The sequence below is a fragment of the Habropoda laboriosa genome, unplaced genomic scaffold (genome assembly GCF_001263275.1).
Source record: "Habropoda laboriosa isolate 0110345459 unplaced genomic scaffold, ASM126327v1 scaffold57, whole genome shotgun sequence".
Taxonomy (NCBI): domain Eukaryota; kingdom Metazoa; phylum Arthropoda; class Insecta; order Hymenoptera; family Apidae; genus Habropoda; species Habropoda laboriosa.
In genome coordinates, this window is record NW_017100229.1 from 2,333,810 (window position 1) to 2,359,434 (window position 25,625).

Genomic DNA, 25,625 nt, shown 5'->3' on the forward strand with positions numbered 1-25,625 from the left:
GTTGAAATTACTACGAGATCCTGAACAGGCCTCCCACGCGGTCGGTTCGCAGTGAAAGGGACAACAGTGAACGACGGACAGATGAACCTTCGCGTTGTTTTAAGCCTTCTTCACACCACTTTCCGCGCTCGGGAAACGATGTCACGGTTCACGAGCGAGAAATGCATTCACTATCCTAAATATAGAAAAAAATTCACTATCCTAAATATACACGGTGATATCTTTCTTCTTGTGTTTCTATTGCAGGTAATTCGTAGGTAAGTTGGATCCCAGAATCCTGAGGAAGGATCACGCTAACCTTTACACGGGCACGGCACACGACCTTTTCTCCAACCTGTTGGAAGAACGCCGTTCGTTTTCTCGCGAAAAAAGGGTTGTTGCACGAAGAAGCTTCGCCATCGACGTGGACTTGGAACGTTTCATTTGGGGTCGATTGCTAAGAACACAGACTAATCAAGTCAGCTGCCTTGTATTAACAAAGTGATTAAAAGGAAGGCCAATAAAGTTTATTGCGGTCCGTGGACCCTTTACTTGGGTCAATTGGGCTCCATAAAAGTATACCATTCTTCGAAATATTTTTTCCGCTAGCCTGTTTCTCAATCTCGCCAAGACTATAAACACCATGATTTTCAGTTCGAAAATGAAAATGACGATGGAAAATGTTGCGATGACTCAGTCGGAGAGTACGGTCGAAACTGTGCGAACAATAGAAGGACAAAACTGACACGCGTTTCGGCACGCGTCCAGTGAATAACTGCGCACGTGTATACTATACACCCTTATATTTTAGAAATCGATTTCTCGATGGATCCGCTCATGAGCAATCGTTTCGCGTATACACATCTTTGTACAAACATCTGAAACATCTGGCGATAGATTCAAAAATCGAGAGGGAAAAGATATGTTAATCTGAAGTGAACCGCAAGAAAAGAGAAAAGTACACTTTCTCAAGCTTCCGGAACAAAATTGTAGCGTCGCGTCGTCGATAGATCGTTCGAGCAGAAAATCTGCTATACTTTCATCTAGAGATTGATTGTAATCCCATGGAGAGTCGGGAGGAATTACTGTTTAATGGGGGTGAAAAGAAACTGGCTGAATTCACTTCGTAATTTAGCACAGCCTCTACTTTCTTATCGCTTAATAGAATAGGTATACAGTTAGTTAATCACGAAACTGAGAAGAAAGTCGCCGATATCTTTCATCCTCGATTCTTACTTTTCACCGTGACGCATTCTTTCCAATATTTTTGCACCCAAGCCTCTCTGGCTCCCGGTAGAAAAATAATTAGAATCGTTCGAGCATGAAACTGGTGGTTTCTTGTGGAAAATCGAACGTTTCCGATCGCCGCGACATGCCTCGATCCAGCGTTCAAGTCACCGAGCGTGCTTTTCGAAAAACTCAGAGTACGTCCAATTTGCGGCTAGAATTTGAACGTATCGCGGTCCTCCCGGTTCCACACGAAATGACATTTCGGCCGTTAACATACGGAGCCAACACTGTGTATTTCGTGTACGAAGAATGAAAGATAAAGAGCATGTTTGTGATCGAGACGCGTTTGTGTTGAAGCAGCTGTTACGATTGGGGCACGCGTCCCAACGGTCGCGGCAGCTGCCCAGAAAATGATCTACAGTACCCTCAACTGGAGTTCTCTTGCCATCCACACACGTGACAATGACTCCTGCTTCCGGCTGTACGATTTAGAACGAACGTTCTATCTCAGTTTTCAATTCGATCGGCGAATTCTTTTTCATTCGAAATTATCAACGATACACTCCGTTTTCTCCAATCGATTTAAAAAACAATTTTACAATTTTCTAACTTTTTTTTTTTCTATCCTTGTCTCTTTAATATCGACAACTACTCCACCGTTTGCGGCATCCGAAACTCGGCTACATCGCAATGCGCTACGATTGAGTCTCTCGGGATAACTCCCACCTACTTAAGTACGTCTGTAATTGTTCAATTTTACTTTAGCGCTGATTTGGAAACGACCGAAATTAGCACGGAGCGGACTTTAAAATTTAAATGTCGCGACGGCGGCGCGTATAAATTCCTCGACGTACTATCGAGGGTAGCGATAACATAAAAAACGTTGGAGGAAACGAACTATAGGTGACAGGGCCCCCACCCCGTGATGGGACACCAGGCCCGTATTATGCGAACCCTCTGACAACCCCTCAGGTAGTACGCCGCACATACACACGCCGTGTATGCAGTGGAAACGCTTGGAGAAACGCCCTTCGTGCATCTGCTCTTAAGGGAACTCATGTGGCAGTTTGTTGGAGGCAACCGTAGTGCACGGATCGAACGCATTCGAGCATCGGACTTTGTCACGACGGACTCGTGAACTCCTCGGAGAAAAGTTGGACGTTCGTCGGAGGAAATCGTTTTGCACGCGCTTTGGATAGCAGGAAACTAAACTAAATTCGACGGAGTGTTTAAAATTGTGATTTCAGCGATGACGACAAGTGCTTAGTGCGGAAGGGGGTACGGATAAGAGTAAAAAAGAAAAAAGTGAAGAGAGAAGAAAAGAATCGTGGAAAATGTGCAGGAAACAACATACTCCCGCGCAAGAGGTCATCTCGCCGCCCACAAGATCGGTCAGCTTCTCCCTGGAGACCTGGACAGCTCCCTCCTACGTGAGTAGCACTCTGCTGATTCTGGTGAATCGAAAAAATTGCTCGTAAAGGATGAACGCGTCGAGGAACTGTAAATGTGCGTGACAAATCTGGTGCACGTCGACTATCAAGATTCCCCGTTTCCTGGTGCCTAGTGGAACGTTCCCTGAAAGACATTGATCAAAGTTGAACGAGTTGCGATAAAAGCATGGCCCAGACAACAGAACCAACTCCGGTCCATTGTTACACGAATCCCTCGTTTTGCCGGCAATCGGAGTACATACCCGAGGATCAAGGGGATCTACCGCCTCCTCCACAGTTTCAAAGTAACGAAGACTTACCGCCACCACCTCCCCCGTTGCAATTGCAATGGAACGGTGGTCAGAGTAACCCCGCTTTTCAAGGACCTAGAGAGCTGGAGAAGAGCGGGAACAGGTACTGCTATCTCGAGGAAAATGGTAATTCTACGCATCGAAGGTATGGAAGCGTTCCGGTGGAGGAGCACCGCGCTATGTACAGGCAAAGTTCAAGGTACGAGTACATACAGGACGAACAGAGGGGTCAGATACAGAGGAGGGGTTCCTCGAGGTACGAGTTCATTCCACAACAGCAGGTGCAACAACGTTCCGCACCGGCGGTCAACCAAGACGAGCTGCAGATGCAAAGCTGTCGGAACAACGGTGGACGATACACGATTGTACCGGGTGATCAGGATTATCAGGACGAGGAGATCGTGTGGAATACAGGGAAACACCTATCCCCGGTGAGAAGACATATCAACACGCCTCAGGGTAAGTTGAACCGGAGATTTCTGTATGGCGATTCTTGGTAATAAAACATCAGCGTGTTACTAGGTCGTTATAGCAGAGTGCCTCTGCAAGAGGAGGACCCTCCAGCTCTTCCAGAACGAAACGGTCAGGTGTTGTCCGTCTCGCCGAGAAACAACTTGGCCACGCAAAAACTGCACGAGATATTGACCACTCCCAGGAAACCTCGATCCAGATCCGAGGAGAGGACCCTATCTCCGAAGAGGCAACAGCAGTCGTTCAATCAAACCGGTACGCCACAAAGAAGAGCGCTCACTCCAGGTGGCTCGCCAACCGGTACACATTTCTTTACCAAATATTCTTTTCATACGATTCACCCTCGAAACGACACACGAGCTTTTCTCAAATCTCACCGACGACGGATAGAAAAGTTAGTTAAACTAATTTTACGAAAAATCTAGGTCGAACGTTCAGTCCGAGCCGTTTGACGCCTCAAGGTACACCGCAGAATCGGACGTTCCCTACCGGTCCTCAAACCTCCACCCCTAACAAAGAATCGTCGGTAAGAAGATGTCTACCGTTGCTGGAAAACCCGCCTCCCCGACAACAGGACCAGGTTTGTCCAGCCAGTAATTGTGGAAGACTACGATACGTAGGCACGGCTCCTGTCGACCTTGTGACGATGGGTCACGGTGACCCGCCACCTCGTTACGCGTACATGGAAAGTGGGCCAGAATCTATGCCGATGGTGTCCGGTTCACCTAGGTATCAGGTGATACCCGCTGGACAGAAGAGAAACGGCTATCAAAGCGTGGAAAGCGCGTTCATCGCTAGAACCGCAGTGGTCGGTGATAATATAATCCATTCTCGGTTGCGCAACAACAACGGAGGATCGAACGATGATCTAACGTGCTATTTATCGCGTACAGGTACCACCGCTCTCACCACCCAACAGCGATGCGAACACAACATTGGCTAGCGGTTTAGAGAAGAACGACAGAAGGAACGCGCCACTTCTATTGGTTCTCGTTGGTATCCTCACCTGCGGTTTAGCCTTGTATCTGTCTTGGACGCAGGGAAGAAGGTAATTACACGAGAATAAAGAAAGGTTCTGGCTTCCATCAAACGCTAAACAGGTCCATCTTTATTTCCAGGTACTATTACGACAGTGCAGCGGGATGTGGTGCCTGTTGCGCCTTAGCTGGTGCCTGCAGAACCTTAAGGAAGACTTGGACAGGACTTGGACTCGCTGGACTAGCGGCGTTAAGCTGTGCAGGACTATTGCTGCTAGCTGCGAAATCCCCTAAAGCTGGAACCCCTCTTCACGATGTCACAGCTGGCGCTCTCTGCGGAGTTTCTCTGTTAGGTGCTATTTTAGCGTTACTAGCACTCCTATCGCCTAGATGCAATTTCGGCCGGCACAGAAGAGTACACTCGTGGATACCACGTCTTTCGCACTGATTTCTTTCATTTCGATCGTACAATTATACATACATGTACGAAACGTTCCGGCTCAAAGTATAATAATGTAAGTCCAGAGACCGCGATAGGTTGGAACTTCTTTACCGCAGATACGTTTTCTGATCGAAATCCTAGTCTTATGATATTTCCCCGAGAGTTTGTAATCTATCGTTATCTTAAGCCAAATAAATTTATAATACCTAGTAGTAGTAGGTACAGTTCTATTTTTCTAAGCTCTTGTATATTGCAAATAAAAATGTGCGCAACGTGCTCCCGATCGTTTCCTTCCCCACTTTCCCTCTCGTTCTCATTATCGAGCATGTCACAGACACCAGATACAAAACTTATCGTAGGAAGTCCACTTCCTCAGCTTCCCAGAGAATCTCACTTTGTATTGTTTCGGCCGTGCTAAACGTATCTTCCTCACGTCGGATGCGATTTTCTCTATTCGCCAAACCGTCCTCTTCGATTATCACTTTTTATCATTTCCTATACGAACAATGAACGTGTTAGCGTTACTATTTCTCCTGGCACAAGTAGCCACTAGTTCCGGTAAACTAATTGTATTACGAAGAAAAGACTACACCGGAAGAAACAACATTCGTACGAGAAAACTAACGTGCATATCAGACGACGATGGCAGCGGTTTAATATGGAACAGAAATTTAAACTGGGCGCATAGTTCGGACGAGCAAGCTCGTAAGTTTTCGATAAAAAAAAAACATTTATTCTAATCGTGAAAAATTCTACTTCCGAGGCACGTACAAATTACAGGGTTTGCTTGTTTAAATTCGCGTCGACCGGAGAACAGTTGTGCTCCGTGGAATCTGTTTTGTCCAACGTCTACGATAAACCGAGGCTGGGAACCGATCAAACTTAAAATGCTCACTGGTACCACGTGGAATCGTAAATGGGAAGGTTTGGTTCGATAGTTTAACGTAAAATCAATGAAACGGCTCGACACAAATTCACTACTGACTTTTCAGTCTTCAGGGAGATCGATAATGTCGACAGTTTGGGCAAATACATGTTTATAAAATCATTTTCTACCCAACACTTCGTCATCTCTATTCGCGCATCCACGTACGTCACTATGCGTGTTTGCGGCATTGGCAATGTCTGTTTTGCGATTACGATCGGCGACTGGTCCAACGCTACATCTCCGCTATTCGCATTCTCGGAAAATTTACGGATTCTAACAAATGTTTCAGTTGAGTCTACTTTGTATTTTCTTCGCGATATATGTTTGCAATAGCTTTGTGTCGTTTTACGAATCTAACACGATAACTTATCACGATACAGATTAAAGCAAACCTCTCAACCGAATGGAGAACGTTCGTCGTCAAGTGGGACAAGGGTTACGAAAATATACGAGTTTACGATACCGAAAAATTACTCGCGAGAGGGAAAGTCGTTGTAAACGGACCACGACAACGAGACGACACGTATTCGCTGTATATAGCAAGCTCGAAGCGCATGCTTGTCAAATCTCCGGACGGTAAGTCCAATTAAAACGAATCGGAAAATATTTACGATCAGGTGGTCAGATGTTTCAGGCACAGTTTGCGGCTCAACTAATACTTCATCTTCGATAACTTTTCCTTTCTACGAGAACGCCACGAATATTTGCATAGAAATTGGGATTAGCATGTGTGCGGAGTGTCGGTTAAGGGTAAGACTGTACGACCGATTCTACGATAAAACAGAAGATTTAGCAGTGATAGAAGGATCTACAATGATCGCCGAGCACGGTTTGCTCGATTGGAAAATCGTTCGAATTGATAAAGAAATTCCGATGAAAACCACGAAAGAAACACAAATCATACTCTTACCAGAACTCGAGCAGAAAAGTTTAAATCCATGGTGGTATATGTTGTACTTGGAAAAATGCCAGCCAATAGGTCTCTCTACGCTTGATACAATATCGACGATACGATAATTGATCAACCATTACTACGGTACACAATTTACAGGTACCTTAAGATACGCTACTATAGAAGTTGCGCAAGATTATGCGGATGGCAAATACTTCTGGCCAAACGTGACATGTCAAAGGCTGTACAACGACGAAAGCACCGTCGTCAGTTCCTTGCCTGACGTTAAGATCAATTCAGAATTCGGTAGTGCTTCACGTTTCTTGGAATTATCGCGAACAATTCCCATACGAATTTCCTCAAATTTTCCTACAGATAACACACGTTGCCCCAGGGGAACAATCGGCCCGTATTGTTCGATAAATTGTGCGGAAGATTTGGAGAGCGACGTAAACTGCAGAGGAATCGCGATCTGTGACGAAAGGGGTTGTACGTGTCCACCAGGATTCCTGGGAGCGGACTGCGACACTAGTAATGATCTTAGAGTGTAACAAGGACAAATAACGGATAATGAGAATTTTTCTTATAACGATAGATCCTGCTTACAGACTGTCAAATTGGCCAATACGGATACGGATGTAACGAAACTTGTGGCTTGTGTAAAAACAAGGATTGCAATTTCGTAACTGGACATTGTTACTTCATTTGTGACAACTCTGAAGGATACTATATACCGCCATTTTGTAAAAAAGGTAACAAATTAAACGCCAACGAAACGATCGAATTTTCATTTTTTTTTTTGTTTCTCTCTTTGTGAAGCCATAAACCTTCCACTACCCGAGATTGATTTTATCAACGAAACGGCGGTTCGTGTGTTCGTTCCAGTGAGAGAAGAATATAAATTGATACTTTCTAGTTACAAATTTTTCATATTGGTAATTGGAATATGTTTCATTTGGTATACTTGTCCTGTAATTCGATAGAAAATTGTATTTTTCGATAGAAATTGGACGGGGGGAAACCAGATCTGATTGGAAATGCGAATATACTTGACGACACTACAACCATGATCGGATATACGGATGAATTAAAGCCAAACTCTTCTTACCAAATTCGGTGCGTATTCGGCGTTATCGATTCTTTTCTACCCATATACGGAAAATGGAAGAATTTCACAAATGGCTGCACTGGTGAGCTATCGCTACATTCGTTAATTCCCCGACAAATACCGGTTTAACGATGTAACCGCGAATTACGAAATTTTTCAGCGAATATCAACTTTAAAGTAGAAATAAGGAATACCAGTTTAACGTTGAAAACGGGTGAACAAGTAGTACGTAAATAATTTCCACGCTTTAATCTTTCACAATTCTGCTCGACGAATTATCGAAATCCGGCATATTCTGTTGATTTTACAGAACATGTACATTTGCCCGAGCAATTTTCTTTTGGAAAATCACGAAACAGGCGAGCAGATTAGCAAAGGGAATCTAACGAAATTACCGTTAGAACTTACCAACCTGACACCTTATACTCTTTATAAACTTACCGTCAGCAACGGAGCAGAAGTTTTATTTTCACAAAAAATCCAAACTCTCGACGGAGGTGATTATACGCGTATCTCTCTAACTTTATCCCCTCGTTACTACCATTGTTCAAGCATTCCTTGGAATTAACAGTGCCGTCAAACGTAAGGAACGTTCGAATGATAATAAGATCGTACAACGAAGTTACGTTAAAATGGGATCCCCCTTTGTACCCGAATGGAATCGTACAGAAATACGAAACTGTGTTCCAGGTAACGAAACGGCAAAGTTCGCAGGACTAAAAATGAGAAACTAATAGGGTCATTTTTGTCAAGGTTCAAAGGTATCTTGGCTGCGATAATTCGACGGCTCCACCGCCGATAATCGAAACTATTTCCAATACTCCTAACTTCACTACTGCCACGTACTCGAAATTGAAACCCTATGCGCGATACGTTGTAAAAATCGCGGCCCACACTTCCAATCGAGGACCCCAAGAAATAATCGAATTTAACACCAATCAGAATGGTAAAAGAGGCTCGATAGTTTTACAGAATGGGAAATTTTCATTTCGAGAAACGACCCTGTAATTTAATACTTTCAGAAACTGTAACCGAGGAGTACAGCAATCTAAGATTCCAAGATAACACGCTAACGTGGGATGCGCCGGAGGATTGCACCACGATATCAGGAAGAATTGTTGCAAAAATCATAGTAATGGGTCTCGGCGAAGCTGTAGAGAATTTCAGTATCGTTCGACTAACGGAAGAATACTCTTTGAACGTGAGCGAATTGTTGTACGGAGCTGAAACATACGAAGCACGAGTTTACGCTGTCAGAAGCTACGATAAACAACAGAACGAATTGGTTTTTAAGAAGCTCGTGTTCACCACTCCTCCGAAAGGTTCGATTGTTACGACAACTTTCGTGAAAAAGAGAGTTTCAAATGGTATCGACGTGTTAATTCGCGATTTGTTTAAAACAGCTCCACCTCCCGTGAGGAATCTCGAAATTTACGAACTCGATTCAGAAACTACGAGCGTGTATCTAAGATGGCTAAAACCAGAACCACCTATCAACGGGGAGATCGAGTATTATCTGGTGACGAATCGTTATCGTAACTGTGAAATAACGTCCAAGATACAACCAACGGAGTACTGCAAACTGTGGAACAAATACATCTGCGCGACTGTAAAATCCGCGGATGAACGAACTGAATTAATCACGGTACTGCTGAAAGCCGTGTAGAATCCGTGGTTAATCTACGATAACGAACCCGTTGTTTCAGGTCGCAGCCGTGAACGTGAACGTCTCGACACCCGGCACACTGTCATCCGTGTCGATAATCAGCGAAAAACTAAAGCTGGACGCGCCAGAAATGTTCGCCGCGGAGGCTCGCGACAAAGGGCTGGTGAACTTGAGCTGGTCCCATCCTTGGAAGACAGGTGGCCATCTTGATAAATTTGTGATAAGCGCAGAAATGATTTCGTCTCGCCTGAAAATGGAAATTCCTCGATCTCGAAGAGGCACGATTTACGTATACCACGTTAAGGAATATCGATCAGAGTACAACGAGACGTTGCATCTATTGTCGTCGTCTACATACAAAATCTCCATACGAGGAATGACAAATACGGAAACGTACGGGGAGAGAAAGATCGTAGAGGTGAAGACACCTCCGGCCATAGGATTCGAGAAGGAACTGATAGCAGAAGTCCAGAGGGAAGATTCGACGATTCTGTTGCACGTTCCAGCCGTTTTAAACGACACGAAAGACAGCCTGATGAACGTGGTCGTAAAAGGACCGCAGGTTTGCACGAATCGCGAGAAATTGATCCCGTATCTGCTCGAGAAAGCAGGCATCGAGGATCACGAGATCGCGTGGAAAGTCGCCACGTTTCCCGTGAGTATCGTGAATTTTTCTTTATCTCGCTTTCCTGCTCCTCCCGTCGTCCTCCCTAAGGATAAATCACCCGAAGAAAATCACGTTAAACGTCCTTTTCACGTGCTACCAACTTTCTCCTTCGCGACAGACCGACGAGTACGCTGGTAAAACGATCACAATAGGCGATAACAGGGTACGCGGTTATGCCACCAATTGCCCGCTGCGGCCAGCAGAGTCCTACGCAATAGTGGTTATTGTGCAAACCGAAAAGAGATCGATAGACGGTCGTGTTATAGTCGCGAAAACAGCATCGATTCGTGTCGATGAGCCGCCGAAGCGACACCACGAGGCTTGGCTTACACTTCCCACGATATTCGCCATCGTTGGAGCTGGGACTTTTTACTTTTACAGAAGGTGGGTGTTCGCTCGTCCAATGTAAACATCTTTTCTACTTTGGAGAAATTCTCTCGATCCTTTTCTCTCGTTGGAATAAGTGGTAATTTAAAAGAAAGAAAACAGAAGAAAAGTGTCTGTCACACGCGAAGAGAAATAATTTGGACACCTGTTGCATCGCCCACAGGAGTAAACAGGCGATCTCGCAGCAGGAAGTGGTTGTGACGTATACCAACGAAAATCCTGAGGTAGAATCGATCGGGTTCAGTACGAAATACGTTTGCAGCACCACACCTACTTCGTCCGATAAAGAGTTTTTATCACGCGCGAGTACACCTTACGAAAACGGCACGGTATACGTGAACGATATTAGTCAGAGAGGGGAACGAATGTCTCCGGTTAAAGTGAAGGATTTCGAGGACTATGTGAAGCAGGCGATCGATACTGGAATGCTGCACAAACAGTACAGCGTAAGTTTTTTTCACGCTGTTCCTTTTCCTTTCTTTACTAGAATATTTCACGATCGAATTTTCTGGAAAGACGTTGCCAAGAGGACAAACGAAACCATGGGACTACGGGAAGTTGCCGCAGAACAAACCAAAAAATCGTTATGCAAATCTTATAGCATGTACGTGTATAAATGGTATAATTTTAGGATATTTCAAGGAAAAGACAATAATCGATATACTCGTGTTTCGTAGACGACGAGAATCGCGTGACATTAGAGAAGCTTCCCGACGATCCTTACTCCGATTACATAAACGCTAATTACATCAAGGTAACCAATATTAGTCTAGAAAGGAAATGCTCTCTGAACGAGAAATGCAACGATAAATATGGAATTTTTATAAAAGGGTTACAAAAAAGAGGACTGCTACATAGCCACGCAAGGACCTAAAGCGAACACGGTGATCGATTTCTGGAGGATGGTCTGGCAAGAAGAATGCTACATCATTTGCATGCTTGCGAATTTAGTGGAAGGAGGAAAGGTAAAATTCACCGTAAAATTGAAAAAAAAAAAAAAAAAAGAAAACTATCCATATCTACATACTTATCGACGTTGAACAGGTGAAATGTGAACAGTATTGGCCTGACATTGGAAAGAAGAAAAAGTACGGCGATATAATTGTTTTCAACGCAAAACACACGGTATTCGCAGATTTCACTTTTCGTACTTTACACGTGACGTATGAAGACGAAGCTCGTAAGGTAGCAAACAATGTGACAAATTGCCCGATGTAAACAGAACCGATTTTACTTTTTTTTTTTTTTTTTGAAACGATCTTCGAAAAAATTAGATCGAGCATTTGCATTACACAGCATGGCCAGATCATGGCGTGCCTATGTCCACGCATTCTGTGGTAACGTATTTAAAGAAGCTGTTGGCAACGTCACCCGGAAATGGACCAGTTGTGGTCCACTGTAGCGCAGGCGTCGGGAGAACTGGAACAATAATTTTGTGCGACATTTGCCTTCGGCGTGCGACCGCAGAAGGGGTAAAATATTTTTCAAAAATATTCTCACACCCCTTTCGAAAGAGGTGCAATATTTTTTTTTCATATTTTCAGGTGGTTGACGTGTTCGCGGAAACGGAGGCCATCAGGAGTCAACGAGCCAACATGGTGGACAACAATCAGCAGTATTTGCTAGCTCATTTAACGCTCGTCGAGTGTTTACTCGCTTTTCCTACCACCCTAGTGTGCAACGAAGTTCTACCGAGCAGGATTAAAGAGCTTAAAACACAGCTGACGATACAACGAGATAGGTAGTATTTTTTATGGGGGGGAAAAACATTTTTAGTTCGAAGTTTAAAGTGCTAAGAAGATCGTTGAAAAATTCGTAAAAAAAAAAAAAATTGGCTGTAAAAGTTTAGAGAAGATGACCTGGCAAGATGAGGCCCTTCGTCCACCTGCCAGTCAAGCAGCGCTATCGGAACGTAATCTTGCTAAAAATCGATTTCCCGAATTGGTCTCAGGTTGGAAAGAGTCTGGTTGCATCTTATTATCGCTGATCTGACGCCTGACGATCTCAATAACACAAGGTTTCCCCCGCAGCGAAAGTTAGCAGAGTGTATTTAAAGAGATATCCGTCGACAGATGAGGACAGCGATTACATATCCGCTGTTTACGTGGACGGTGTACGATTGCAGAATCAGTACCTGGCGGCGCAACTACCACTGCCAGGAACCTTTACCGATTTCTGGAGAATGGTGGCCGAGTATAAAATCGAATTGATCATCATGTTACAACCGCCGGACCCGAAAGACGCGGTATCTTATCACCTCGCGAAAAAAAATATATATATTTTCTCGTTGAAACGACTAAACCAAGTTTCTTCCAGACCTGTTGTCCGATTGTTCCAAGCGAAGAATTCAAACCGGTACCGTACATAAACGTTCGATCGAAAGAATTCGCTGAATTTGCACACTACTCGTCGCAGAGGTTGATACTCGTGGACAAACTGGAGGTAAATAGCAAAATTTCGTCGCAAAAAGTACGGATATTGAAAAGTTTCTGTTCGATTTTAGAAACCGGTTACCGAACAACAGGTAACGATATTATGCTCGACGGAATGGAAGGCTGGGAGAAACGAGGAACCACCGGAGACAATGTCATTGGTGACACTGTGGCAAGCCGCGGAGAGAATTTCTAGAGGGGATGGGCCAACCGTTGTTCTCTGCCAGTAAGAACGGCGCCGAATTTTCAGAAATATCTTTATACATATATAGACCGCACGGTTGTTGCGAGATACGCTAAAGTGTCCCTTTCCAATTAGCGACGGCGTGACCGGCTGTGGACTTTACCTGGCCTTAAGTTTTCTTTTGGAGAGAATAAGCGTGGAAAAGGAATGCGACGTTTGCCTGGCGATTCGAGCGATTCGAAGATCCAGGCCTGATTTCGTCAGCTCGTTGGTAGTTCTCTTTTTGAAAATTATCGGTGACGTATATTTTTCAAACGTGTCGTACGTGTAACAACGTAGGGTAATATGTTTGCAGGAACACATCGAGTATCTGTACGAAGCGGCGATAACGTATTTGAAATATTTCGAGACTTACGCGAATTTCACGTGAATAATCTATTCGTTAATCGAACATCGACGATTCAATTTGTTACATAAATCGCAACGATTAATTTCAACGAGTCGTGGATTGCTTTCCTACATGTATATCGTTTCGAGCTATAAATCACGTGATTACGTAACGATTCACTTAATACTAAAATCCCCTAGTCCCGATTTTCCTCCTTTTCCCTTACTTTCGTGTGTACGACCCAAGGCAAACGACTTTCGTTCTCACGAGCGTTATCACGAATACATCATAATATATACAGCAATGACCTCGTCGCAGCGTGATTCCCTCTAACTCGCGTACGTGTATCGTTCGGTACGAAGATGCATCTTCCCCTCGTTGAATAATCGTAACAACAGCTAATAAGAGTATAAAAGTTTCGCCGCGACGTGGAAGCATCGATCGGAACGTGTACACGATCGTTAACGAGGGTTAGACGTATCGTCCAATCGTTGAAGCAAAGTACTTACAAAAATTCGAAGAGTGTGAAAATTGGAGAGGTCGCGATGTGAAACTGAGGTTGGATTCGCATCGTGTGCGAACGTTGACAAATGAAGAGACGCCATGGTGCAAGTTTTCGCGCCAACTTTCAGCACGACGCGGAACGTTCTGCTCGCGCCAGTACCACGCAGCCGAATGGAATATTTTAACTGAACGATACAACGATCACCTCTAAACTGGTCTACTACATCGTACGCGATGTTTACATCGCGCTACGCGAACGAAAACAAAGTTCGAAAACGCGGTCTTTGGCCTTGACAATGTACACACACAATGGAAACACGAAACATCGTAGTAAGCTACTTACATTTTCTAACAGAAAGCATCGGAATTGTTGGCAGGATCGTGTAAAACCATCGATTCTCAGCGTTCACGGTGATATCAGGTTATCCGTGCGATATTTCGTCAACGGGATGAAAAAGTATTCTCGAGGGAAAAAGGAAATAAATGCAGGAGCGTGCCGTGAACGTGCTTCCCTTCCTCCAGTCGCCAGTGATTGCTTCGACGGCCAACAGAGTGCGCGACAGTAGCGCCGATAACTCGTAATCACGAAAGGTATAAGTCGACCTCCTGTAAACGTCCATCTTCGCGGGTATCTTCACGTGTGTTCCGTGGTATTTGTGTGGTGTGGTTAGTGTGCTAAATATCGAAAGGTGTGCAAGGTGTGGTTGACAAGGATCCGTTGGTTAATCGTCACGTGAAAGAAGCAGAAGGAAAGCAAGCGTTGGAACGTGCGCTCACACAGCAGCAGGTAAGAAATTTTCATCGTTTTCTACGTTGCTCGCGATTAGAACGTACACGTGTGCCCGCTGTGTCACGACTGTGCCACTTTCCTCTTGACACGGCACGTATTCCACGATCCAGTCGGTTTGTTTTGTTTGACAAGCTGCGGGACACGCGTGTCATGTCTCAATTCAAGGCCAGGGAAGACATATTGGCACGTGAACAGGAACCATTGAAAAATGGACCGCCCTGTGATCGATGAGAATTCTGCGATTACGATCGATACGAATTTATCTCGGAATTTACAACGATTCTAACGAGTGTCTCGTTCGTAGAGTGCATTCGCCCGACAAGTTTACGTTTACCCGTGCTGCGTCACTCGAACTCGTTTGTTGTTCCTTTTCTGTTATATAAGGAACACGCTTTGCACGAATGTGCCACCACCATCTTGGTTGACGTAACGAGGCGCGAAATTTGACTACCTTTGGTCGCCGCCTCGAAACGAACGCGTGATTTAATGCAACGTTTAGACTGCTTCTACTTACAAATAAACATTTCTCATGCTTGCTCGATCGTTCTTTACGCTTTTTTACTCGTTGGTTCGAGCAAAATTTCTTAGACAATGGCTTGATAACGAACGAAATCAAAGTTTTACGCAACGTCTGCCTCTATAAATTATAGATTTGCATGTATATATATTCATCTTTCGACGTGTTTAAATAACGTTCTCTGGATCGTCGTTCTCTTTCACCGCGATGCATAATAAAATTAACGTTCGCCTAATGACCATCTTTAACAATAACCTCGTATTCGCGGCACGCTATTACGCTATGAACGTTTTATAATTTAATCTGTCCTGTCCACTCATTTATCCATTCACAGAACATCCGACCATGGCATATTTTCCTCCCGCTAGCCGGTTAATACGCTTTAAGATGCGACTTCCCATGCAGCACTGCCGAATCACGTTTTCGATGCTAACCAATCTCCATACGCCACGTATTATTTCTAATTAATTCCTTCAAAATTCCACATAACTTGCGTTACATAAGAAGAAAATCATTTCTCCAAGGGTCTTCTATAAAGTTGTATCGTTTTAGTCTTACGAAGACCTACTTTACACGATATCTCGTTTTCCTGATAATAACCAGATACGACGTACACGCCGTTTACAAATATTTTTTCCAATTTTCGTCGTCCCCTCTCACAATTTAATATCTCGTTTCATTTCCCGATAGATACAAATTTAATCGACGAATTAGAAATGACGATACGTTTCAATTAACACAGACCGCGATAAATCGGTGTATTATCGAGGCTTTCTCATTTCTTTCAATCGCTTCTTTCTATTAACCGCCTGAAAAGTTTCTACCTACAATTCAGAAACACCTTGTGTACGGAATTCTCTACGTATATCTGGTTTTGTGGGTCACACGAACGCCCATGCCAAGAATCGTGCCAACAGCTGGACTGTCCACGAAGTCAGGGAAATTATGGCGAGATTTCATCGCGGTTGCCGTAAACCCATCGACGCGTTTTCAGATTTCAATTGGAAAGCGATGGTCGCAGGATCGGCACGAGCCGACAGCGAAGACCCTATTTCTTGCGTTGGCAGTTCGACGTCGTACAATTGCGCCTAACTCCGGCAATCGATCCGACCGTGGCCCAACTTGACAGCAATTTAAAATCGCTTCTCCTCCTGCGAGCCGTACCAAGTGCAGCACCGCCGCCACCAACCACCATTCTCCCACGAAACGCGTCCCTCCTGGACGTTCTTCCGCCTCTTTTTCTCATACCTACCACCCTCCCTCGTGTAAACGTACAATCGGAGAACGTAGATCTGGCGATTTGTTAAAAGACAACCGAGGATAGGAACAATGCCCACGAAGATGTTTCAACGAAAAAGTGAAGGCAACGTCTTTTCAGGGGATGGCGGTCACCTCGCCCAAGAACGTCAAGGAGAGCAAAGTGGAGAACGCGGATAGAAGTTGGATAGCCAGACCGATCTTAAGCTCGGAATTCACCGACGATCCAACTTTAGAGGATGTCTACGTGGGTCTGCTTAAACAGAAGAAGGACATCTCGCGTGCTATTAAAAGTATATCAGCTGTTCTACCTGGTTTCCGTCATCTCAAGCGTTGCTCCTCGAACAAGCTACTACTGACACCGGTAAACACTCGAGAATTGGCGAAAGAAGACTCGTCTGTAGAATACACTTTAACCGAAGAGAGACTGAAAGAGGTGTTGAACGAGAGAGGATTTAACTTGTCCCTGTTGGAAGAGAATTTTCAAATTTTAAGGGTACCGTCAAGAGCAGCGAGAACGAAAGTTCAAGCGGCACGATCCTCGAAGATTTGGCCCGTGAACTTTCATCCGGATCCCAGTATCGAACGTCTGATCGATGGATCAGTTTTCACTGAACACCAATTAGACACGATAGGGAGGTATATGAGAGTGGCGGTGGATGCGGCAAGATTAGAAGCTGTCGGTGATTCCAATTGCAACGGGTCAGCGGTGATCGTCGATCCTGAGGATGGACGAATCCTCGCGGTTGCCGCCTCGAGAATCGATCAGCATCCGATGTGGCACGCAGCTACGCTCGCAGTCGATCTTGTTGCGAAACTTCAAGGTGGCGGTGCGTGGAAACTGGATGGAAATACCGTAGAATCTGATTCTAGTGGTAAACGGGAGATAGAAGACTACGCAACGGGGGAGGGTACAGTCAAAAGGAAGTACGTCGAAGAGGCTCCGCTTTATTACCCAAAATCTCTGTCGAAAATTAATCTTCCGAAGGAAGAACCTCTTGTACCTACCGTTGCTCGAAAAGGACGAAACAAGGATGGATCGACGAAGATGTGCGAACAGACGGACAAATGTGGTCCCTATTTGTGCACAGGATATTGGGCATTTTCGTCGAAGGAACCGTGTCCCCTGTGCGCTATGGCACTTTTGCACTCGAGAGTTTCCAGGATATTTTACGGTGTACCTAACGAAAACACCGGTGTACTAGGGTCCAGAACGATCTTGCACGCTGTGCCAGGATTGAATCATCGGTATCAAGTTTGGAGCGGTGTTCTGGAGCAAGAATGTCGACAAGTGTTGCGTGAGATCGAGAGCAGAAATATAGATTGACTCACACGATTTATTCACAACAATTGATGGTAATTTTCTACCGTCAAACGCTTCGTAGAATCGTACGAAGATCGTTCTTAGTATAAGAAAACAAAATTGTACATATTTCGTATTTTTTTTTATATTAAAAAGTAATTCCCTACAGATCCCGTATACCTTTCCGTGCAGTTCAACAGACGCGATAGTGAATTCTTTTTGTTTCTTCTTCTTTTCCTTTTGCCGACTTTATCTCGAAATATGTTGGTCGAGTAGCCGTTGTTCTAACACCAATGTGGCAACCGGTTTATAATTTCAATCGAAAGCACTCGTTGCGGAAGATCTTACACGTGGTTTGAACGTGCGTTCTGTCCATTACCAGGCAGATATACGAACAGCCTTGGTGCCTTGGTATAATTTGCAGGAACAGAGATGTCTACCCGTGTACTGTTGCTACTTCTTCGTCTATACCACGAGTGAACACTTGCGTTCGCTATTACACAATGTTCCTAGCCGAAGAATCGTGAAAATAATCACTTCGCCCCGGTACCCGTCGAATTAAACCCAATTAGAACGTAACCAAAAGAGAAAAAGAAACGAAAAAAAAAGGGATACACTTCGAGTTTAATCCATCGAGGTGGAAAGGTCGTTCACTTGACAAATTTAATGGTTCGTTAATTAAGGCGGCTTTTTGAAGGATTACGTCAGAGGAAAGGAAAAAAGAAGAAGAAACGTCGATCGTCGTAGAGTTTCCTCGATCGTTCGCCTAAATCAAAGGTTGCCGGCATCCTAATCGAATGTACGAGGTCGGGGGTGAAATAATTGATCATCGACGCGTGTCGATCACCCCTGGCCAAAAGTGTCGCATAAAGCGAATAGTTGTGTCTAGGCAACGTATAACCTCGTTCGTCGGGGGAACGAAGTGGCAAGAGGCAAGGTCGCGAAGTAATTCGTCGGGAGTATGGTCGTTGCTCTCTCTAAGGAACCGCTCGAAACATCGTCGCCCGTGCGCCTTCCTACGGAGTTCCTTTCCGCACTCGTGCGTTCCACACGAACGTGACCGCGTGCCTAAGCGTGTCTTGTCCGTACGAGACATTTCTGCACAAGACACGGACGGTTTAATTTGTGTGGAAGCGAGTAGCGCGTATAACAATGACCTCGCGGATTAACTTCAATCAGCGAAACTTCAGACGTCTAACCCCGTTGGGCTGTGGACAGCTTTGCCTGAACGGATGTACGTGCAAAGACGCGGTGGAACACGCTTAGGAGTAAAACGTAGTCGTTAGGTAGCAAGAGAATTAGGAAGCGCGGACGATTCGTTTGCCAGTCGTGGAGAAGTACGAGATCTGCTTCGATGTGACTTGATCGCGCTCTGTGCTCTTTTCTCCCCCGGGGAAACGAAAGAGAAGGAAACGTACATGTGTAGTTGATAAAATTACGACCAAAGAGATTCGTTGATCTTTCGAGATAACAGAGACACATTGTTGCTATGTCTGTAAATGAAGGTGATTTACTAGAAATAAATGGGTTCTGTGTGTTTAAGCGTGTTTCATCGTACATAGAGTCGCGATTAACACCTGTTCCCCGTGGACGTGTATTACTTTTGTTGTTTCAGGTTCCGCAGCAACTTTATTAATTTAAATTCGTCGAATTTTCTGGGACGAAAGTTAGCGGCATTTACCAACGTCAACCTCGAGGTTTAAGGATTGCTGTCGTAAAGAGAAAGAGAAAGAGTGCAGCCTGTGGAAGTTCTATCGTCTGAATCTCTGTTCAAACACGCCACTTTTACGTGGCTCGAAGAAGCACTAGAGTAACGACTAACAGTTGTTTCGCGTCCTTCGTCGAACTGACTGGGCACGTGGCTTCAATAACGTCACCCGGAAACGCATCGATATCCTCTCTTTTTCACGTTTGTTTCTCGTGTCCACTACTCCCCGTGGTGAATCCGAAAAAAGGAGAAGCTTCCACGAGAATAATCTGTCCGTTTCCGCTTCTTCGATAAGAAGCTTTCGCAAAGAAAACACAAGCCACGAGAAGTCAGAGAGATAACGTTTCGCGAGTTAATTAATCCACGTGGCAAACAAGGAGCATTTACGACGCGACTGCTCGTCAAGTCGACGTAAACGTCGTCGTCGTCATCGTCTTCTCAGATATCATTCAACGCGGCGAAACGTAGCGAAGACTGTGTGGACAACGGAAAAAGTTGGAAATATTCCGTCGATTTTTCATCTTGTCCTTTCTTCTCTCTTTGCCTTTTTTCGAAAAAGACCAACAGGTCAGGTATTAATCGAAATTCGAATTCAGTACGTGACCAAATACGGAACGATTTTACGAGGTAAACCGAGTCACATTTTGCTCATCAGCACTGAGTGGTTCCAATTGACGGTCGGGTCGACCCTCCAGCGTAGACACTATTGGTCAGCCTTTTAATACCGGCGGTCGCGATTGGATCAGATACCCAGATCGTTCTTAGACAGAAGGCATCGCCGGAGCATTCGGTTCAAAACTTTTAACGTCGTCAGTGTCGCGTAATTTGCTGTCCGTCGTCGTTCGCAAAAGGGGTACACAGAATCCAAAGAGATATCCGCCTGTCCGGTTTGTCTCAGGCAGTTTAAGTCGGTCAACGCTAGCGGCGAGATCCTAAAGATAATCAAGCAGACTAATACGAAGGAAGCGTTCCTACTCCCCCGCAGTTGGTTTCGAAAAGGAAGATCTACTCGCGCAGAGGAGCGTCGTATATAGAAAGGATATTTTTCTGTATCTATCGTCGAAGGAGGAGGGCCGATCGTCGAATTTTCATCTCGCGCTCAGAAGCAAGATCCGAAGTCTCGTTATCGCCAATTGAATGGCTCAGATTTACTGGCTGTTGCTCTTTGAAAGATCTTGATCCTTCGATTTAAGGAGCTAGAAGACGTTAGAAGGAGCTACTTTCGAAGGGAGAAGACCCTGAGAGGACGGGTCTCAGAGAGTTTACGCGTTCACAGCATCCTGCCAAGAGGAATTACTTCTGGTCGACTTCTACCGAGGATTCATCTTTCCTCGCGTGTAAACAAGTTTGAGAAACGTCAAGAAAAGGAAACACTGTGATCTATTTGGTCTTACGGCACGAAGCCTCGTTCTCTTCTCCTGGATCAAGTTTATCTTTCCGTCGGCACCATGGAACGAAGGATCCTGAAAATGTGGTGACGACGTGATAGGCGAAGGCCTTCGATTTCCAAGACACTATCAAGTGGTGTGAGCCATAGTCGTTAGAAAGCAATCGAGAATAATCATTTTTGCGTGTCTAGTGACACTCTACGAGAGCAACAACCGGTTTTTATCCTAACTATATTAGAAACGAACACGAATTTTATCGAGGATAAGCGAGAGAAAGTTTTGCCCCTTTAGAGAAAAAAAAGATACACTCCTGATTCAAAGTTTTCCTCGATCGTGGCCAAAGTTAGTGCAAAGTTTCCAACTTACAGATTTCATTTTTGTCGGACATTTTTCTGGAAGATTATTCGGCCGGATACACACAGAGTCTCCTAGATAAGAAAGAGAAAGAGGAGAACGGATCGTTGCCCTTTCGCGAAGCTTAAAGATTCGGAAGGAAAATAGTAACAAAATGCGTTGCAGCCAAGGTGTGGCGATGGTATTCGAAGACGCGTTTGTCGTCTTTTCGCGTTTTTTGTCCCTCAAGTCGCGGGGTTGCGCACTCTTGGAAACGCACCGGCAACGCGAAACAACTGGCATCAAGAAATTGTACAACAGCTTCTTCGTGATGTTCTAAGGATAACTCTCCCTTGAGGATAATCGGCCCTTGATTGACCTGTGGTCGAGTGATGCACCGTGCACTCCGGGGATCTTCGTTGATCCTGCAGAAAAATACTCGGAGGACGCACAAAAAAGGAGGACGTTTTGGTGTTAGACTAACGAACCAGTCGAAGAGAAAGATCTATCGAGTGAAAGGAGGGAATTGAATCTACAAAAAGAAAAAAGAAAAACGGAAAAAAGGGAGCACAATAAAGGAAAGGAAATTGGGAAAATGATCAACTGAAAGATGTTCGACAGAGTTTCGAAAGTCTAAAAGAGAAGTCCTGAAATTTCATCGTCGACGATCGTCGATGTTTTAAATAGTTCGGACTTATCGCCTTCTCTTACGATCAAGACTACCAAAGCGTTCTCCAAAGAATCTTCGGGCACTCGAGCAGTAAGGGCTAATATAGAATCGTGATTAGAGATCAAAACAGTCGATAGTTCCTGAAGGTAGTGGTAGTAGTACCTCTGTTAGTACGAGTGCTTCGATAGATTTAGGGTTGTTGAATGGAGCTCCAATTCATCATGGACAGTGGTGCGGACGCCTTGAACGGGACGATATGGTTTCCCAATACACCGTCGCCGCCGTACGAGCAACTGTCTCCGGTTCGTCAGAACAGATGTGACGCCATCGCCACTCAGCACGTAAGTTCAAACGATCTTCCTTTTCTCCTCGCGATAATGGTATCATCTCGTTGGTACGCGTTGAACGCGACGCTTCACGACGCTAGTCTTTCCTTACTTTTCCTATGAAGTATCGTCGCCTCCTATCTTTTTCTTTTACGCTGACATTATCGTCGTCTCCGTGGCACGAGAGTCCGATATTCCTGCAAGATTTTTCCAAATTAGCACTCAGTGGTATGTCGCAAGCCGATTCGAGCGGAATCCGTGAAGCTCTGCGCGATTCGTCCCGTGAACTGACGGTGACCAAACGTTTTGTAGGCGTCAATGGGATATCACAGTCCGCAAAATTCTTTATGGCAGGACAAGTACAACTCACCGAAGGATTCTCCGGAGGACAGTGTCCAGATTCGTTCCAGTAGCGAGTCACCTCAACACCTCAGCCCCTCGTCGGACAATTCGCCTAATTGCCAGCAGAGCAGCCTGAAACGTCGAGCCGGAGAGCCGTTGGCGCAGATCACAGAGCTCGAGAAGAAGCATGCTAGGAGAGATGGTTAGTATATTTGTTACGTTCCAATATATTAGACTGCGTTTTATCGATAGGTATTTTAAAACAGAACGGGTTAAAGTTCACCGGATGATCTCTATTCGAGATAATCGATCAGGAAGTTTGCTTCTATTCCTATAGGAAATGATAGAATTTTTGTAGAAACGGTAGAACTTTTTCCTTGAAAAATCAACGAGATACAGCACGAAGAAACTTTTCTCATATTACTTTCCCCATTTTTCCTTCCCTCCTCTTTTTCATGAATATTTACGTCTCTGAGTAAACCATTGTCGCCACTATCATCTGCCTCTGGATGCAGATATATCACTCGAGAGGTCGTGTACAAACGACCCCAGATACACAGTCGTAGGCGCTGAAGATTTCAAGCTTGTAGCTCGTCTTATCGAATCACTATTCTACAAAAATACTACGATTAAATTACCAATTCCCACGTGTACTTCCTAACGTCTACCTGTTCGAAGAATCATCGATCATTTCTACCCGAGAAAACTTGAAAAAATAACCGAATCGTTCCTCGAAACAATAGTCCCTTATCAAGAGCTTGAGAGTTACCAGCGTTGTTGAGAAATATCTCCGTAAAGTTAGACTTGAAACTGAAGATGCCAGGTCCTCGTTGAACTTTCCTCGAAAAATCTTCGCCTTCTCGTGAACTCGGGGCTCGCAAACGGAAGAGACGCTGCTACGGTGAACGCTATCAGACTGATTCACGAAAAGACACCGTGGCACGTTTGTTCGACGCCTTTTTAACCACGTGGTCCCTGAAACTGATAACTCCCGAGTGCACATTGTCTCGCAGATTAAGTCGATCCGAGGAATGAGAGAGAAGAAGCCGGGATACTTTGCTTTCCATCCGGAGCGAAGCTGTACGCGGAGGTGTATGCGAGTCGTTTTGTTTCGCTGCCGTTCCCATCCAGGTGTGCTCGTTCCCTTTATCCTCCGAAGAAAGGTAGAATGAAGTGGTGTGAGGTGGACAGCTCCCGGCTGCCGTTGCTACACAATCGACGATACCCTCCGATAAATTCGAATAGTCGACGAAGAAACGCGGTGATGGCTCTTCAGGATACAAAGTCGAGAATTGGCGCGATGCACCATCAGTTCTACATCAATTATGCTAACGCACAAGGTTGTACGAGGTAGCGTGGAAGCAACGGAACAGGGTGTTGATCTGCGCGCAAAATTCAATTTCTCGTTCAACTTTCTTAGAGCGTTAACAGGAATGAAAGGAAACGTAGGAAAAATCTGTGTAACGAAGTTTCTTCGTGTCTTCAGGATCTGCGGGGAACAATGGCTCAGGACAGGGATGGTCGACGCAAGTGGAGGAGCTGGCAGAACATCTTGCCGCTGATTTCGATGGATCCTTGTCAGCGTTGGCAGCTTCTGACCTCGTAACAGCTGTCGCCTCCTACAACATGAGGTAAACTGTCTTCTCTTCCCTGAAAGCGATTTATTCCGCTGAAATGGTCCGAATGAAAAGAGTAAACTTAGACGTTGGAGACTTGGCAATGTAGGGATGGTGTAGCATCCTGTCTCCTCGAAGCCTGTTTTTGAGATAGCTTTGAGGTTCGGTGATCTCCTAATAGCGACTGAACTCGCGAAGAATTTGTTTTCTGTATTTTTTTTTTCAATTGAAAAAGCAAAAAAAAATGACTTGGATCTCGGGTAGAAACTCGACCGATGGTCGATCACGAAGAGCTTCTACGAGCAAAGCTGGTGTCTACCGTCTCGAAGCCGATAAAGTAGGTTTCCCGAGACACCTATGTTGCAGGAGCGGATTGAATCTCGATTAAAACGTGGTTGGTAGTGGGAACGGGTTGTCGAGTGAGAAATCCGGTTAAAACCAGACACAGTTCTCGGTGTTTCGTGGCTCGGACGGCATACAACTTGGAAATCACGCCGGCTGCAGACGCTTAGACGCTTGACGAGTGTCCGCGCGTATAGGCACGCGGGTTTCTGGTCCCGGAACCGATTGTTCAATTTTTCTCAGCGGCTACTACGTCTGCTTCGGAGATCGCCTCTCGATCTCTCGCGTTTCACACAGTGAATTCGTCTCTTTCGCTCTTTCTAGTTCACTAATTCTCACACCTGAACGAATCTGTACGTCTCTATCTTCGTCGATCTTCTTCGTAACACTTTAAATGACCAAATAGTCCATTATCGAGTCATCCTGTTTTTTATTTTTATTTTGCTTTTTTGGAATTTGTTGTCTCTGCTAAACTCTTCACTGATAAATCGTATTCCCAAGTATTCAAACTGGCATTAAGATATACCCGAAGCTTCTTTCAATCTTCGTACCGCGTTCGTCGAGGGCGGAACGAAGTAACCGGAAGTAGTGCACAAATGTTAGATAACACACAGAGTAGTTGTACTTGCGAAGACTGACGCGTGTAGCAGCAGCTCCTGCCGTCAAGAATCAGCTGATAATAGAGTCGCTTCACACGTGGTACGCGCTTCATTACCGCCATAAAACATCGCCACGGTTTCGCGACGATTCATGAATGAAAAGTTTGGAAAAACGGGCCACTTTCGACGGAAATTTCGGCGGAACTGGTCCCAGGAGCTGTTCACACGTGCAGAACCAGTTATTCTCGTCGATTTGAATTCGCTGCGGTGAATCACTTTCCACTTTCTACGCGTACTTGCTACTTAAAATACTCCCGGGCTTTCGCACGCACGTGACACTGAGACAGCTGGCAAAATTTCGACAAACTCTGCTGTCCACGGAGGTACACTTCTTATCCTGCGTAAAAATGGTGGTCGACCGTTCGATTTACAAGTGTA

At 44.9% G+C, this 25,625-nt stretch overlaps 4 protein-coding genes across 4 annotated transcripts in view; all 4 read left to right on the forward strand.

Annotated features, from left to right (window-relative positions):
- The first annotated feature begins 2,826 nt into the window (after positions 1-2,826).
- LOC108571230 lies at positions 2,827-4,846 on the forward strand. The gene is made up of 5 exons (XM_017933230.1): positions 2,827-3,409; positions 3,473-3,721; positions 3,847-4,229; positions 4,315-4,469; positions 4,540-4,846. The coding sequence occupies exons 1-5, from the start codon at positions 2,827-2,829 to the stop codon at positions 4,844-4,846; spliced, it is 1,677 nt and encodes a 558-aa protein (XP_017788719.1).
- Positions 4,847-5,346: 500 nt separating this feature from the next.
- On the forward strand, positions 5,347-13,534 carry LOC108571231 (receptor-type tyrosine-protein phosphatase kappa-like). Its single transcript, XM_017933231.1, has 28 exons — positions 5,347-5,545; positions 6,820-6,966; positions 7,036-7,191; positions 7,269-7,412; positions 7,480-7,595; positions 7,664-7,850; positions 7,929-7,990; positions 8,079-8,265; positions 8,340-8,458; positions 8,522-8,714; positions 8,791-9,090; positions 9,172-9,382; positions 9,459-10,089; positions 10,220-10,485; positions 10,584-10,599; positions 10,674-10,934; positions 11,005-11,092; positions 11,166-11,242; positions 11,319-11,453; positions 11,533-11,673; positions 11,763-11,960; positions 12,033-12,229; positions 12,333-12,439; positions 12,519-12,733; positions 12,805-12,930; positions 12,992-13,146; positions 13,240-13,375; positions 13,460-13,534. Exons 1-28 carry the CDS (start codon positions 5,347-5,349, stop codon positions 13,532-13,534), a joined length of 4,845 nt encoding a protein of 1,614 aa, XP_017788720.1.
- Positions 13,535-14,577: 1,043 nt separating this feature from the next.
- LOC108571233 (probable inactive tRNA-specific adenosine deaminase-like protein 3) lies at positions 14,578-17,887 on the forward strand. The gene is made up of 2 exons (XM_017933232.1): positions 14,578-14,783; positions 16,682-17,887. The coding sequence occupies exon 2, from the start codon at positions 16,685-16,687 to the stop codon at positions 17,885-17,887; it is 1,203 nt and encodes a 400-aa protein (XP_017788721.1). The 5' UTR covers positions 14,578-14,783; positions 16,682-16,684.
- A 4,071-nt stretch (positions 17,888-21,958) lies between these two features.
- Positions 21,959-25,625, forward strand: part of LOC108571428 (transcription factor CP2-like protein 1) — a 15,841-nt gene continuing 12,174 nt past the window's right edge. The window contains exons 1-3 of the mRNA XM_017933465.1: positions 21,959-22,303; positions 22,601-22,832; positions 24,117-24,261. Of these exons, the coding sequence (XP_017788954.1) occupies positions 22,166-22,303; positions 22,601-22,832; positions 24,117-24,261 (515 nt within the window). The 5' untranslated portion in view covers positions 21,959-22,165. The remainder of the gene's footprint in view (positions 22,304-22,600; positions 22,833-24,116; positions 24,262-25,625) is intronic.

Bases quoted from the DNA above. Each gene is read 5' to 3' on its own strand.
- LOC108571231 (XM_017933231.1), top strand. From the start codon at position 5,347: ATGAACGTGTTAGCGTTACTATTTCTCCTGGCACAAGTAGCCACTAGT. The intron at 9,383-9,458 runs ATCCGCGGATGA...ATCTACGATAAC, and splicing joins TACATCTGCGCGACTGTAAA to GAACCCGTTGTTTCAGGTCG. The intron at 12,931-12,991 runs GTAAATAGCAAA...GTTCGATTTTAG, and splicing joins TACTCGTGGACAAACTGGAG to AAACCGGTTACCGAACAACA.
- LOC108571233 (XM_017933232.1), top strand. From the start codon at position 16,685: ATGGCGGTCACCTCGCCCAAGAACGTCAAGGAGAGCAAAGTGGAGAAC.
- LOC108571230 (XM_017933230.1), top strand. From the start codon at position 2,827: ATGGCCCAGACAACAGAACCAACTCCGGTCCATTGTTACACGAATCCC. The intron at 3,722-3,846 runs GTACACATTTCT...CGAAAAATCTAG, and splicing joins TCCAGGTGGCTCGCCAACCG to GTCGAACGTTCAGTCCGAGC. The intron at 4,470-4,539 runs GTAATTACACGA...CTTTATTTCCAG, and splicing joins TCTTGGACGCAGGGAAGAAG to GTACTATTACGACAGTGCAG.